At 43.9% G+C, this 15,889-nt stretch overlaps 1 protein-coding gene across 2 annotated transcripts in view; it reads left to right on the forward strand.

Annotated features, from left to right (window-relative positions):
• The first annotated feature begins 455 nt into the window (after positions 1-455).
• LOC147722395 (small nuclear ribonucleoprotein Sm D1-like) overlaps positions 456-15,889 on the forward strand; it is a 45,041-nt gene continuing 29,607 nt past the window's right edge. Inside the window, exons 1-2 of one of the 2 annotated variants that reach the window (XM_086964919.1) lie at positions 456-769; positions 13,764-13,840. In XM_086964919.1, the coding sequence (XP_086821045.1) occupies positions 756-769; positions 13,764-13,840 (91 nt within the window). In that variant the 5' untranslated portion in view covers positions 456-755. Of the gene's footprint in view, positions 770-13,740; positions 13,841-15,889 lie in introns of those variants that run through there. The other variant, XM_086964918.1, reaches the window with a different exon arrangement.

Raw genomic sequence — 15,889 nt, forward strand, 5'->3', positions numbered from 1 at the left:
AGGGTGGGGATGTGATATTTAAATAGTAATGTATGTAAAACCCTCTGTATTTATATATAGCATGGCTTTTCAGTCACTGCTTACATATTTGACAATCATAGATCATTTAGGCGACACTCGAAGACATTTGAAAGTGTTTTCTATATACATTTGCTGTTTTAACTGTATTGATGCGGAGGAAAAAATACAGGCTTTAGGACATGCTCCCATTGTTTAGCCAGTCTGAACAGTAAAATAACGGCCATGGCGGTAAAACAAAAAAAATCGGCTTCGTGACAACACTAACCTCAAATAAATTTAAGTATACGTATTTGAAGAGCAGAACACGACTAAAAAGTGGGGGAGGCGGGAGTGGATCAATAATTGTTCAACTTCAGTTTGTTAAAAAACTGCAGTTTACGAATATATTAAGAAAAAGTGAGGATTTAATTTAAGCACACAGTTACGTTTACTTCAGATACGCATGAGAATACGATGAGCACGCTGCTCGCATTACATACTCCAAGCTGGCTCCCAATTATTCTTCAGCAGATCGCAATTTCTTCAATTTCCGTGGCGTAATCACGCAGTTTAACGTTCAACGTTCTGCGAACGTCACTTCCGGTTTAATTCCTTCCCACAATTCAACTATTCGTGCCGGGGAGGCTTGTGCTTTTGTGGCCTTGTCCCTTCCGTGCTCAATTTTTTTGGTTCCGCTCGCCGGGCGTGAACTCTCTACTTACTGCGGCTATTTCCCCACCAATTTAGCTTGCAAAATGAAGCTCGTGAGGTAAGAAATCAAGGGTCGCGGACCTGGTTGTGGTGGTTGTGCTTGCACATGAAGATTGTAGAGGATTGAATGTGTAAGTGATGGCGCTGCTCTCGGGGGAGGAGGCACAAAATGGCGGCAGAGAACGCGCCAGTCTCATGCACTTTGAAACGCCTGCTGCTTGCGCGAAAGACAAAGAATGGATAGCGACACACGGAGGGGTGGGGTGCATCTTAACCTTGAGTCACATGGGAAATACAGTGGATTGCTTATAATGGGCTTGGTCAAATGTATTATTCCTAATCCCTGTTGTCCCTTGTTCTTCACTGCTGTTGTGGTGAGCCGCTAGCTAGCTCATGCTGTTGTTGTCAGAAAGCGACTACACTTTGTAAGTTGAAAGGTGGTGTATGCTGATACATGTATTTCACAACAGTACAAGGAAGAAGAAAAGAAGGAAGTACAAGGAAGGATGGCGTCCCTGCAGTGCCGCCTATTACAAGTCGCTCGCGTTATTTAGGGTTAACTGAATAAGTAAGCGATGTATGTTTGCATTGCAGGCGGGTGAATACCATTACTAGAATCGGGGTTTCTATATTTTATGGAATGTCGAGTTGAGTGATACTTAATAGTGGCAACAAGATGCAACATGTATGTCAGATCTCGGCCAAGCTGAACCGACCGTCGTATTACCGACGGCCTATTGCAAGGAACGCTGATCGAAAGAGTTGCTTTCACGAAGATTTCTGATATCCTAGGACAAACTACCTGTTGTCTGGTACTAATTGCATTCCATTCAAATGCCATGCCAGGCAATGAATCTATTACAACTGCATGGTACTTGATTGAAGTTGTGCCCCCCCCCCCCCCCCCCCCCCGATTAACAATGGTAGCATGCTTACAAAATGTGGATAAAGAAACCTTGGGCGTTCTGCACATATTAAATGTCCTCATGCTTTGCATGTTGAAAAGTTGCACAGTAGAGGTTTCAGTCATTAGTAGTTTTTTTTTCAACAGGAGAAGTAGGCTTGTTTTTTTTTTTTTTTTTAAGGTCTGACCTGTGTCGAACTTTAGCGGTTAGCCAGTCCTTTGAAATTAATGCATTACGGGCCTTTGGGTTAGTCACGGTTATCATTTGCATGTTTGAAGTGTCATTCATTCTCGGTTCGTTTCATTCAGTTTGGGGGTTGTATTGCAATCATTCAGGTGTTTCTTTGATTGGATGTGTTGCTTAATTAAGGTCGGGCCACAGGAATTCAGCAGTTGCGCCCAGCTCATGGACTGAGAGGCTAATTTGCCTTTACGCTGCAACATAGACTAGACCAGCTCAACATGGAGCCTGGAAGGTTGTGTGTTGCGCAAGATGTATGGCTGTAGTCATCGATGCACATTCCCAGACTCAAAGTCCTTTAAGCAGCTGGTATGGTGCAGATGTCTTCCCCAGATATTCTTAAATTAGTGTCTGGAGGCAAAGACCCTGGTTTGAACTGTTTGTGGCTCATCGGTGCCTTTTATGAGCAGCGATACTGGACAAGTGTTTTCATCCTAGCATGGGTTTGGCGCCAGAGGTTTTGATAACATTCCACATACAACCCACTGTGCAGTAGTTTCAGGAATGTGACTTCCTTGGGTTACCTGGAGCTGATCTGGTTAAGAGAATGGGCTGGTAATGAATTTAATCCTGTTTAATATGTTTCATACTAGTCTTTTTTTTAAAATTTTATTTTATTTAAGCAAGTGTCTGTTGGAGTCTGAGTACTGAAACTGTTTCACTTACAGTCCCTGCTTTGTTTTTGCTTGAACTTCTCCACTCCTGTGGTCTAAAGCTCCCGTGAGCCCCTTGCATCTCCTCAGCTCCTCAACATCCTCCTGTCTCAGAGCTCCCTTGAGCGTTTTTCAGCCTTTATTAAAACTGACCAGTGGAGCATCAAGCATATGAACATCCTTTTTGCAATCGGGGGTACTTGGGCATTTCAGTGATGCAGTCACTTGTATGACTTCTGCAGTGCAGCTAGCACCCATCCATGTGTAGTGCCAGCACAGTCTTAACAGGCCCTTCCTCAATTTACATGGCAGTTTGCCCAATGCAAAGAAGGAAACTCATTAATCAGGGGTTTGTAGAGCGCGCTACTCACCCTTTAGGGTCTCAAGGTGCTGGATGGGAGGGGGGGTGGGAGTGTATGTGCAGCTCCATGGGGCGGTCATTCGAAGAGCCAGGTCTTGGGGTCTTTCCTGAATTGGTGCAGTGTCGGTTTTCACCGGAGGTAAATGGGAATTTGTTCCAGGTCTTGGCTGCAAGGTAGAAGGACCTTCCACCCGCTCTGTTCTTATAGAAGCGTGGGGCAGTGGCTAGGGAGAGGTTAGCTGAGCGGAGTTTATCTTGGGTCCAGGATGCAGTTGAAATATTGTGGTCCTATGTTGTGGAGGTCCTTGTAGGTGTGTGTGAACAGCTTGAGCCAGTAAAGGTCGTGGAGGTGTTGGGTGATATGGTTATGCTGTGGGATATCAAGGAGTAGTCCTGCTGCAGTGGTCTGGAGTTAGCAGAGAAGTTTTGTTGATTCACATGGTCTCCGTACCCACAATGTATTTTAGATGCGGGCACAGAGGTAAATAGACCTTCAGGAGGTGCCCACTGTGCCACAGAGAGGTAGGCCAGTCACTATACTTGCCCCCCTCCCCCTCCCCAAGGTGTTCTAGGGAATGGGATCCCATGAAACTCCAAGGCATTTCATTTCCAGTCAGTGTAGTCATTCACCGTACTTACCTAAATTGAAGCAGACGGTCCTCCTTTCGCTGTGCGTGCAGTTACTGTCCATCATTTGAGAAAATCTAATTATTTTATTATGATTTGGAGTTCCACATAAACAAACAACTCCAATTTACCAAATCAATCACCAGTCAAAACCAAACAGAAAAGGCACAAAACACCAGCGATTAGTTTGCATAAAATACAAGAATCATGTTTGCATTAAAATTACAGCGGTAGGATGTGATCGCAAAATCAATTTCAGTGTCCTTACAATTACAAGACTAACTAGCAGGGCAAAGCGAATTATATCATCAAATTCTTGGACGACTTTGGCTGTACATTATGTGGATGCTGAAAAGAAAAAAGGTGCATTTGATTCAATGAAGAGTAAAATACATAGAATTTTAAAAGTTCTAAATTGCGATATATGGTACACCTTAAGGAGCAGCATGCACAATGACTGCAAGTGCCCAAGCAAGATCAAGAATCCTTGAAGTACTGATTAATATTCAGTTTACATGCAGAAAGCCTAACCGATAAAAAACAATTCTGGCTAAATTGTAATCAATTGTTCATGGCAATATTCATAGCAGCATACAAGAAGATGGAAGTGGAAAAGCGTACCAAGTTCATAAACCCTTTATATAACCATAACTTAATCGGTGTATCAATCAATTAAAGACATTTATAGAGCGCACTACTCACCCGCTAGGGTCTCAAGGTGCTGGGATGTGGGGGGGTGCTGCTACTGCTTGAAGAGCCAGGTCTTGAGTTGCTTCCTGAAGGAGAGATGATCCTTGGTCAGCTGGATGTGGGGGGGGGGAGGGGGTTCCATGTCTTGGCCGCCAGGTAGGAGAAAGATCTTCCGGTGGTGGTTCTGTGAATCCGTGGGGCGAGGCTGGCGGATCGGAGTTGGCGGGTGGGTGTGTAGAATGTTAGGCGGTTATTGAGTTATTTGGGGCCCATGTCATGGTGAGCCTTGTGTGCGTGGGTGAAGAGTCTGAACGTGATCCTCTTACTGACGGGGAGCTAGTGCAGGTCTCTCAGATGGGTGGAGATGTTGCAGTGACGGGGATGTCCAGGATGAGTCATGCAGAAGCGCTCTGTATGCGCTGGAGTCTTCTCTGTAGCTTGGCTGTGGTTCCAGCGTAGAGAACGTTACCTTAGTCCAGTCAGCTGGTGACGAGGGCCTGGGTGACAGTCTTTCTGGTTTCGGTGGGGATCCACCTGAAGATCTTTCGGAGCATGCGCAGGATGTTGAAACAAGATGACGAGACGGCGTTGACTTGCTTGGTCATAGTGAGGGAGGAGTCCATGATGAAGCCCGGGTTGCGTGAGTGGTCTGTGGGCGGTGCCCAGTGCGGGGGGCCACCAATAGTTGTCCCAGGCGGAGGGGGATGGTCTGAGGATGAGGACTTCCGTCTTGTCGGAGTTAAGTTTCAGGCGGCTGAGCTTCATCCATTCTGCAACGTCTTTTATTCCTTCCTGGAGGTTGGCTCTGGCGGTGGTGGGGTCGTTGGTGAGGGAGAGGATCAGCTGGGTGTCAGCGTAAGAGATGATGTTTAGGTTGTGTTGGCGTGCGATGGCTGCGAGGGGGCTCATGTAAATGTTGAAGAGGGTCGGGCTGAGCGAGGAGCCTTGAGGAACGCTGCAGATGATCTTGGTGGCCGCTGAGCGGAAGGGGGGAGGCGGACTCTCTGAGTTCTGTCGGAGAGGAAGAAGGTGATCCATTCCAGGGCCTTCCCTTGGATCCTGGCGTGGTGGAGGCGGGTTGTTAGGGTGCAGTGGAAGACTGTGTCGAATGCGGCAAATAGGTCGAGTAGGATGAGGGCAGCTGTTTCCCCGTTGTCGAGCAGGGACCTGATGTCGGTAGCTGCGATGATGGCGGTCTCGGTGCTGTGGTTTGCTCGGAAACCGGACTGCGAGGGGTCCTTTTTTTTTCTCGAGGAAGGCGGATAGTTGTTTGTTGACGGTCTTCTCAATGACTTTGGCAGGAAAAGGGAGGAGTGAGATGGGGTGAAAGTTCTTGAGGTCCGTGGGGTCCGCTGTGGGTTTCTTCAGGAGGGCGCTGAGCTCCGCATGTTTCCAGCTCTCCGGGAGGTTGGCGGATGGGAAGGACCTGTTGATAATCCGGAGTTGGGTGCGATGATGGAGTCTGCTTTGTTGGTGTGGACAGGGGTCGGCTGGGGAGCCGGAGTGGATGGTGTTCATCAAGCAGGTGGTTTCTTCAGTGCTGACCGATGTCCAGGTGCAGAGGGTGGTGGTGGCGGGCGCTGGTTCTGTGGTTGGGTGCGTGGTCTGGGCGTCGCAGCTGTTGTGTATGTCGGCGATCTTGCGGTGGAAGAACGAGGCGAGTGAGTCGCAGAGGTCTTGCGAGGGTGTGATGTCGTTGGCGCTGGGGTTGGAGAGCTCTTTAACAAGGTTGAAGAGTTCCTTGCTGTTGTGGGTGTTGTTCAATCGATCTCTGAATGATGTCCTTTTGGTGGTGCGGATCAGCTGGTGGTGTTTGCGGATGCCGTTCTTGAGGGCTGTCATGTTTTCCGTCGACTGGTCGTGGCGCCAGGCTTTCTCGAGGGTACCGCAGGATTTCTTGGAGTTTTTGAGGTAGTTTGTGAACCTCAAGGCTTTCTTGCAGCCGGGTCTGCTGGGGGGATTCTTCAGCGGTGCAAGGGCGCTGGGCAGTTGGTGAGCCACTGTGTGAGGTTGTGGGCTGCTTCGTTTGAGTCCGCCGTGTTGGTGGGAGGGTTCTGGCTCAGGGAGGTGGTGAGCTGGTCGGCGGTGATCTTGCTCCAGCATGGGTGGTGGTGTATCATTGGATACTCTCAACAATTTCAACCGTTTAATAAAAACAACCCGGTAATACCACTTAAAGGATTCATTAGATATTGCCCAGAGAGAAACCTAAGCAACCAACTTCAACTAAGCGGAGCAGCATTGTCTTTCTCTAGAATATATTTAAAAATTGTTTTTTAAAAACTGAAGTTTTTGAAGCAAGCTGGTTCGGAAAGGTGGGGGGGTGGGCATAAGACCATTTCGGGGAGGAGGGTAAATGTAAAATGTAAATTGATACTTGTGTAGCGCACTACTCACCGCAAGGGTCTCAAGGCACTTGTACGAATACCGCTGTGGAACCCATCCTGGCTTTCCCTGTGAGGCGTCCACTCCTGGGCACACCCAAGGTGGAGGCCAGGCATCCTTAGTGTTGTGGGGGCCGTTGTGGAGATTAAGCAAGCTATTGCCCAGAGTTGCAGAGTGGGACTCCATGACTCTCTACACTCCATGGTGGAGATTCCACATAAAGCAAGGTTGTGCGGCTTATAAATACTACTCCCCTCTATGATGTCATTATTGGACAGCGTTACGCGCAGTGCCGTATCTTTTACGAGAGATTTCATAAATTGTTTTTTTTACTTTAATTTTCAAAACCTGTTTGGGAAGACAGTCTGTGCCCCTATTCTCCAAATCAAACATGTGTACCGCTTTCTCATAATTATTAAAGGACACTTTTTTTGCCTCAGGGTGGAAAAGATTTCCTCACGCAGAGCTACCAGTTAATGGCTCTTAACACTGTTCAGTACTGCATTACTCCATCTTAGGCACACAGCCATAGCGAACACATATGTGGAAAGTAACCCAATTTCGAGCCATATTACCAATATAGGGGCTGCATGGCTCCGGTTACACATTTTGTGCCAAATGTGCCCCCCTACTTTCTCATACTTATCCCACTGCTGGGGATCTACTGATTCACAGGCTTAACGTGGGGGGGGATTTTAATTTGGTAAACTGACAGAACATGAGCAAAATGTCTTTTCCCGCAATGTTTATAGAGTCTAACAATTGCAGAAGCATGCCTTACTTCTGCATTAGTCAGTGTGATCACTTCTGGATCAATTGCTTGTAAAAATTCTCTCTAATTAAGGTTACAATATCACAGCAAGTTTCTTTCCCAGAGAATCAGTGCATATTTTTTAACCTCTGCATCCCTGATATCTAAAAAACATAATTTTACTTTTTGATATTTATTTTAAAACAATACTCATCTGAGTAAAGTCCGAACTCATTAAGTTGCCTTTGTTATTTAATTGGAGTTAGATCTAACAGAATGGCTTCGTCCATGTGTAGCAGGCAGCTCAATTTCACTGTTCCTAGTTTTGGCGAGTCCCCTTTACTAAAACCCTAGTCTACTAAGCAAATCATTAAGCCCGGCCTCAGGAGTACCTGCATTTTTCTCCCTGAAAATAATTGGGATGAAGCTGATGATGGTATTATAATCATATATGCAGTGTTTCGTATTACTAAGGCAGAGCCTCTTATAAAATATTCCTAGTTACACTTCTTTGCATATGCAATTTTTAGAGTACCATTTCAAACTTTTTTTATCCCACCTACAGTGCTGAATAGCACCCCATGCATGTAGGCCCCATTGCCAAAGTTTCTGCTCTTGAATAATGTTTGCATGCACTTCAATTTCCACTCATGTCGTACGTGCCAACTCAACTGTCGCAGCAGGGTGACTCACGATTTTTTAAACCACATTCCGCTTTGTTTGCTGTCTCCTCCCTTAAAACTGCCCCCAAATCAATGCAAGTAAAATACATTCCTGCTTTATTTTTTTTTTTAATGTTCCCCATTTCTTGCTTTCAAATGTTGCCATTATACCATGTATGGTGTTTTACTTCACTGTGCTCAAGGAGAGAACATGCCTGTCTGGAAATGTGTGTGGATTTCTGCTTACTTTGGGAGTGTTGGAACATGGGTATCCAGTGAAATATGGAGGTCATCTCCCTCGACATGCCATCGATTAAACACTACGATTACAGCTTTAGGCAGGTCACTTACAAATTATCGAAATCATACGTTTAAGTCTAATTAGTTTAATTGAAGCCAACAGACCGTTCAACATTAAATGCATTAGTGCTTGGTGCACAGCTTCCCATGCTAGATTTGAAGGCTCTGGATACCTCCCATCAGGACCTGTGTCCAGGCGGGGGAAGTCAATGCAAAGATTAATCTGAGTAGGTCCACGGGGATCTCCAGTGTCCCTGGTCGAAAGCTGTGGAGATATCAATAAAGGCCGCATATAAGGCCATACCCTTATTTATTTTTTATTTCTAAAGTTTTATATAGCGCGAACTTGATCCCGAAGGATATCCGAGCGCTTTACAATTTGAGGTAAAGGTAACAAATCAGAATCTAATGCTACAATGTAATTGTGTAACATTTCAATCCAATCTTCCCAAATTATAGGTGGTTAACCTGGTTGGGAAAGAAACATTGGCGGAAAATTTTAATTTGAGGAATTGGTAGCCATGTCCAACCAAACACAGATGAGTAGGTGAATAATAAGACAAACTACAGTTAACTGTAAAGGCAAAAGCAGAACAATAAGCGTAATTGGAATAAAGTAGATTCAATAAATACGTTTGAATCCCTGTTTAGCTGCCCTGGAACAATTATTCAACTAAGAGCTATATGAACGTATCCTGGTGCTAGCAAGTTCCTTTGAGGCTGAAATGCACCATCTCACTTTAGAAACAATAGTGTTTCCTTCTCACGGAAGGAAGCTCATGTAACCTCTTCACCTGCACACTGTATGTTGGAGTCTAATTCTCAAGATGGATTGTTAAGGATAATCTGTTTTTGTATCTCATTTCTACTTTCGAAAAGGCCCCAGTGCTTTGAGTGGTTCAGTCCTTTACCATTCCCCTCCTACTTGACTTGCAGTCATGAATATAGATAGTAACCTACTGCATGACTTCTGATATCTCATCCTACTGTGTGGTCAGCTTCCACAAGGACATTTGGTCAACTGGTGCTCTGACATCATAAGGCTAAAGATGGGGATTTTTTTTTTCGAATAGTTTGCAGAGCTCTGATGTTGTATAGGGTACCACTATGCGGAACAAGGCTAGCTCTGCAGTGACAAAGCAGTTTCAGAAAGCCCAATCCTGGAGGTGCAGAAATGTGCTCTTGGCAAACAATTTTCCGGTCTCATCCAATAATGCGTTCTGCCTAAAGTTGGCAGGAGCCTTTTTGGGACCCTTTTTATTATATAATGGGAGCACAATACTACCCTTCCAGGATGACGTCATAGTCCCATGTATATAGTGGAGAAGTGTGGCTCACTGGTTAGAGCAGGCAGACCCTGAAGCAGAGGTCAGACCCGGGACCAGGGTTCAATTCCCGACGCGGCAGGGTCTTGAGCTCAAATGTCCATGGACTCGATAATTCTCGCTTCGGTGCCTGACCTAATCATGGGTTCACACTCTGCAACTCTGGGCATTAAGCTTGCTTAATCTCCACAACGGCCCCCCGCGGCGGGATGCCTGGCTTTCACCTTGGGGATGCCCTGTAGGGGCTATCTCACAGGGAAAAGCCAGGACGGGTTCCCAAGGCAAGCGCGGAGATACCCCTTCGGGGGTCGATTCAGGCGCTATATAAGCAACATAATAATAATAATAATAATATAGCAGTAAGAAAGTACTGGAAAAGCAATTGTGCCTTTGCTGAGCTATCTTGTTTGCCTATAGCTATTGGTATATCATCTAGGCCCATCAAGCACGAGTACCGTGCCCCTTTATTATAGCACTCTATTTACTTGCACAAGGGGAGCCGTAGTCTCCCCTCGGGAATCAAAGGCTAGTTCTGGATTCAAACCCGCCAAGGGACTGTCTGCTTCAAATAGTAGGTCTGGTTTTAATTAATGTGCTTCTCTAGGGGCATGCGAGTTTTCTGGGGACAGCACATTCATTGTGATGGGACGCACTGACCTAGTCTGTATAGAGCACCCAGTTACTGGCTCTGGTTGCGCATGTCCCTCTTGTAGCTTGTTCATCCAGCCCTAGCACTTGTTTTATCTCCCTCCCCCCTACCCTTAAAGGCTCTTTTCCTTTCTCCCTTACTCATGGGCAGCTTTTGGTCTTCCACTCCTGAGACAGCTCGGTGGAAGTCTTCTCTGACCCTTTGTTATAAATCTACTTACTCTGATGCAGACTATTTTCCAGAGAATGTTAAAAGTACTTGTTTTAGCAAATTCACAAGAAGGATAAGCGGATTAAGCTTACATTTGAAAGAAACATTAATAACAGAGGAGGAGTAAAATTGGGTGATATGGTTGCAGGGATTGGGTTGGCCCAACTGAACACCGTTATAGCCTGCTGTCCCAGTTTAATCTCTAAACAAGGTAACCATTATGGCAAAAAAGGTTCTTTCAAGATTATCTAGTTCAAAGATCAGTAAGAAGGGTTATCCTGCCCTCTTGGGGAAGAGGCAGGGAACGAACCTGGGTCTCTAAGAAAGAAGTTGTATTGCTTGGAAAAAAGGAAGGAGCTCAGTCTAATCGGAACAGCGTCATGGAAAGGGAAGGTGTCGCCCCCAAAAAGTATGGAAAACATCTGTGAAGCTTAGGCAGGCGAAATAAAAAATTAGATATGCCTCAAATAAGAGGAGTCGCTCTTCTCAGCTCTAAAACCGGGGGATAGGGTAACCATCTGCCTAGAGGTTAGGAGGAAGAGCTCATATTGTATATTAATCCTCCAACTACATCAAAAAGGAAGTCAAACTTGCACCCAGTAAACCACTTTAGACTCCTAACCATATTTCAAAATTGTTCCATCATAAAAGGAGATGGGTCAGCTTAACACGTGTATTGTGTGGGTTAGTATGGTGAAAGGACAAACTGCCTAATCACAAATTTGGCAGTGTTGGAGCATGGCGGCACGCCACCCACAAACTTGACCGCCTGACAGATTACAAGCTTTCTGGTTAACAGGCCGGTAGCGCCTTTGAAAAAGGCACCGCAATGGGAACGCCTAAGCAAGTTCCTGCACAGCATAGACTGATTTTAGGTCGTGTTCAATATGATCATATGAGGTTCAATGAAACTGCCCATTAATCAAAAATGTTATATACCCCAAACTTTAAAGGTTGAAGAACTGGAAAAGCTTGATGTGTTCAATCTGCAATGCTGTTTCCCTTCAGTCCTGTTTAGGTGCAGGTGATTCTAATTTAAAGATATCTTTCTAATTGATTACCTCAAAGAGCATATGAATTGCTATAAGATCCCTATGGCCACCCAACACTACAGTGATTGGATGTGGCAGAAGTAACTAGGTTTTGAACACTAGGGTTCGATCCCGTATGTCTGGTTAGCACCTTGTGACTCTGTGCAATAGCTCGCTTAATCTTCCCGACTGCACCATTGCTGGGACACCTTGCCTGATTTAGCTGTGCACTTTGCAAGTGCTGATATTATTATTTCAAAGTTCTAATATGTATTTAGTCTTCTTGAGCACTTTAGATCCATTGAGGATTTTAATGTCGATGTAGAGCTAAGCAAACATTTGTTATGGAGTCAGTACTTTCTGGCTGGCATTTTAAGCATGACAGTGTTTCTGTCTTGAAGTGCTCTGTAACCATTTGTTAAGGGTGAATATCACAGACCAAAACCTTACAGAACTTTCAAAGATTAAAATGGATTTTATAACCTGATGAAGAGTGCTTAAAATATTGAGTGGCATGAGTCATTGATCCAACAAGCACTAGTACATCTACAAGATAATTGCAGGTCTTAAGCACAAGGGATTGGGCAAAAACAAATCCCAAAGTGGGTGGTTAGAAGAATTATCAGAAGCCTGAAGTGCTGTGAATAAATTATTAACCTGACACAAGGATGTTCTTGTGTTTAGTGGGTGCTGAGTCTTGAGAAACAAGTAAAGACAATAAAATAAAAACCAATTATCCCATTTGGGATGGTATGATGGAGGCTATATCTAAAAATTATTCCAAACCCTTCTGGCGTTTGGCAAATAGTTAAATGGTGTGCTCTCTGTCCAATTTAAAAGCCCAAGAGACTGAAATGCTTGGGCAGAATTTATTTCACCGTTATATCACACTGATTGCCCTACTCGGATGGATTGAGTTATGGACCCTTTGTTGGAAAATCAACTAACGTCCCATGGGGTCGAAATGGTCTTGTAAATAAAAACAAAAAATAATCTTACAAACTGCCCATTACTTAGCGTTGGGCTTTATAGTCCCTCATTTCCTTACTTTCCGTTGGTTATTGCATGCAGTGTTCCCGTTGGTTACCTATCTATCTACGTGTGCTCGGTGGGCTTTTTTACTATCCTCTTGTGTCCGAATGTCATTGCAGAATATAAAGTGGTCACAGTGTGTAGCTAGTTGGGACTTGCAGTGGAGGGCTAGTTTAGTCTGTTCAGATTGGCCTGCAATGTGAGACTGATCATTTCAGATATTCCTTGTATGTTCAGAAGGTGATGGCTGGTTAATTTGATGGTACTGCACTGTGATAGACTAGACCCGTAGCATATATCTTATCTTTAGTTGGCTGCCTACCACTAAGTGTTCTGGTATTAGCATGGGCCAGAAGGTTTGTATAGGAGCTGACATAATTGATATATACAGGCTAATCCTAAATTGCTTCTTTTACCTGTATATAGTCGAGCCACTGGAATTATGTGGGAGGGGAGGACCAGCTTGTCTTGCAGGGTTGCATAAATTATGCGGCTAGAAAACACGTAATGCAGCACATTTTCTGATAGTATTATGTCATTACTTTTTACACTGTTTGGGCATTGGGTGCACTTTATTAGTACTAGTTTGGGCATTGGGTGCACTTTATTAGTACTCGTTTAACACCCAAATATAGCAATAAATAACATGACCCGTCAACCTTTGCAAAAAGCCTTCCAGTGCGCTGCAACGTGCTGCTGCATTTTTAGTAACATTTGACCCATTTCGGCTTGAAACAATTTTTTTTTGTTTAATCCCTGCAGATTGTGCAGCAGTTGATGTATAATGTGGCATATCTGTAATTTTGCTGAAAATTGCAACAATTGCATAATTCCAGTGGCCCTGGATGTGGTGTGCTGATTGGGGTGTAAACGTTCATGTGCCTGGATGCTTTGCTTCTTGGCTGTTCGTTCCAGACCTTGGTGGCTTGTACTGTTTGAGGCCATTCTTCATATTACTCGTTCAGATTATGCATGTTGGGAGTAAATTGTCAAGACTAGCGTAAGCAAAGCTGAATAGCTGCAGTTCCATACACCAAATCGAATGTGCACGAGAATTGGAATTCCTCTATACCAAAGTCATTTAGTCCCTCTGGTTCGACGGTGTTCTGTCTTTGTGGGGTACTCAAAAGGTTAAACAGCAAAGATGTCTTTCTTGTATGTTACTCGCCTAAGTGTTCAAATAATTTAGCTTATGTATAGAAATGCTGATGGTGCTTTTATTCCACTCCAGGTTCTTGATGAAATTAAGCCATGAAACGGTTACTGTAGAGCTGAAAAATGGAACCCAAGTTCATGGAACAATTACAGGTATTTTTCACACAAGCTTTTATTTACAAAATTGCTAGCTTGTGGCTTGGGTGGAGGGTTGTTTGAACATTCAGATTATTGCTTTGAGGTTAATATTTATGGGCTTCCGCTCCTCAGATCAGTCTTCTCCACAAAGCAGCTTATGAGCTACTGGTAGCTCTCCAGCTACCTATAAGTAACTTTCCCGTGTCCATCCCAGCCTACTAAATTGAAAGCTTTTATTCCCAAAATTGAGAATGTATTTGAAATAAAAATGTGTCTTCAGAACTAGATAGCTGATGTTTGGATCTATTTAAAGTTGATTTTGAGTGATAAGTTGTGGTTATCGGGAGACTCATTACCAATATTTCCTAGGTACCAGGTTATTGCAGTTATGGCTCTTATGTATTAGCCATGTGCCATGGGTTCCAAGTTGAAATAACCTTCTTTACAGTACTGCTGACTGCCCTGCCTGATGGTCTGTGCTGACGACAGTTAGTAATCTTGCATATGGTGGTCACTAATTTAATTTTGTCTGTGGTTATTTTACAATACTAATAGTAGTTCAGGATGATTTTTATTGAATGTAAGTAACTTTTATTAAAGAATTGGCTGAAGGCCCCTGCCTTATATCAATCCGATTTGATCTCCTAGGAAATGGCTTGTTTGTCCTGATTGCAATTTGTGACGTTGCTAGAGCATAAACACTTGAAAGGAAATCCTTAGGTCTTTAAGTAATCAGTGCTACAGTGTAGATTGTCATGACATGAATTTAACACCACAAATTAAGTGAATTATTCAGAATATGGCAATAGCATGAAACAAATGAAGAATCCTCTCCCGCACTGCTAACTTAATAACTGTAATGCCAATAGTTACAGGCAGAACTACTTGTTCTGATTATTGGGTCTCTGGCAGCTCTGCTGTGGAAATATCTTGGTAGTGTTTGGTTGGTGCGTAAGTCTGGCATCTACTTCTGATTGCTGGAAGTGGAGCGTTTGCTGTGGCTTTGCGGGAGGGGTAAAGATTTCACCAAGCCACAAACAGCTGTGTCCTGGGGTGGGTACAACGGGACATTGTAAAATAAAAAATTAAACATTTTTTACAGAGTTTTATATAGTGCAAACCTGACCCGAAGGTATCGGGTATCAGAGCTCTTTACATAGCACCAGTTGCGTTACATGAGGACGCATTATTTTTTTGTATAATGTAACTGATGCTCATTTAAAGCTCTCCAAAACCTTTGGGGCAAGTTTGTGCTGTATAAACTGCAAAAATACAATAATTAAGTGTTTTGCACACTGCTGTCATTGGGCTACATTTGTGCTCTTTTTCACCGGTGGCCCTCTTGTGAGACTTATTTGTTATGAAGCTCCCTAATTTAATCATTTACTGCATTATCTTCCGTAGAAAATTATTTTGGTTTTATGCTTTAACTCCATGGCTGCTAAGGGTTTTCCCCTCCTGTGCTGATTTTGGAGGATTCCCATTGTTCATGACGAGCTCAGCTCGTCATGAGTGCAGCTCCGCTGTGCCTCATGACGAGCTCAGCTCGTCATGAGCATGGAAGGAGTTAATTCCATCAAGATGGTGTTCGTATGTACCACACCTTTTTAGAATGTTAGCACTCTGGTTGCTCATTAGACACTGTAGTAAAACTGCTGCTCATCAGGGAGTTAAATGGCAGTCTGCTGCTGGTATTGAAATTGCATGTTCCGGTCTACATGTCAGAATGTTTTAATGAAATAGAAGAGGAAGATATTTGAGAACTTCAATGTCCAAAATTCTTTCTACAGCACTAACCATAATTTCTATGACAAACTGACACCCCTCCCCCTCACTTTGTTTCTTTCTAAATTAAATGTTTTAAGTTTCACCAGTTTAATTCAATCAGCATGGCTTCAGGTGTGCCATACTTTTGTCATAAGTGATACTGTTGGCGCTCCAGTTCTTTAGAACACTGTTGTAGGCTGCAGTTGAACACAAGGGAATCCACTGTTGGACTTCATTTTATATGGCTGAGAAAGAAGTGAATTTACAAAAAAAAATGCTTTCATTTTAGCTTCCGGA

This window comes from Lissotriton vulgaris, chromosome 4_1 (genome assembly GCF_964263255.1).
Source record: "Lissotriton vulgaris chromosome 4_1, aLisVul1.2, whole genome shotgun sequence".
NCBI classification, from domain to species: domain Eukaryota; kingdom Metazoa; phylum Chordata; class Amphibia; order Caudata; family Salamandridae; genus Lissotriton; species Lissotriton vulgaris.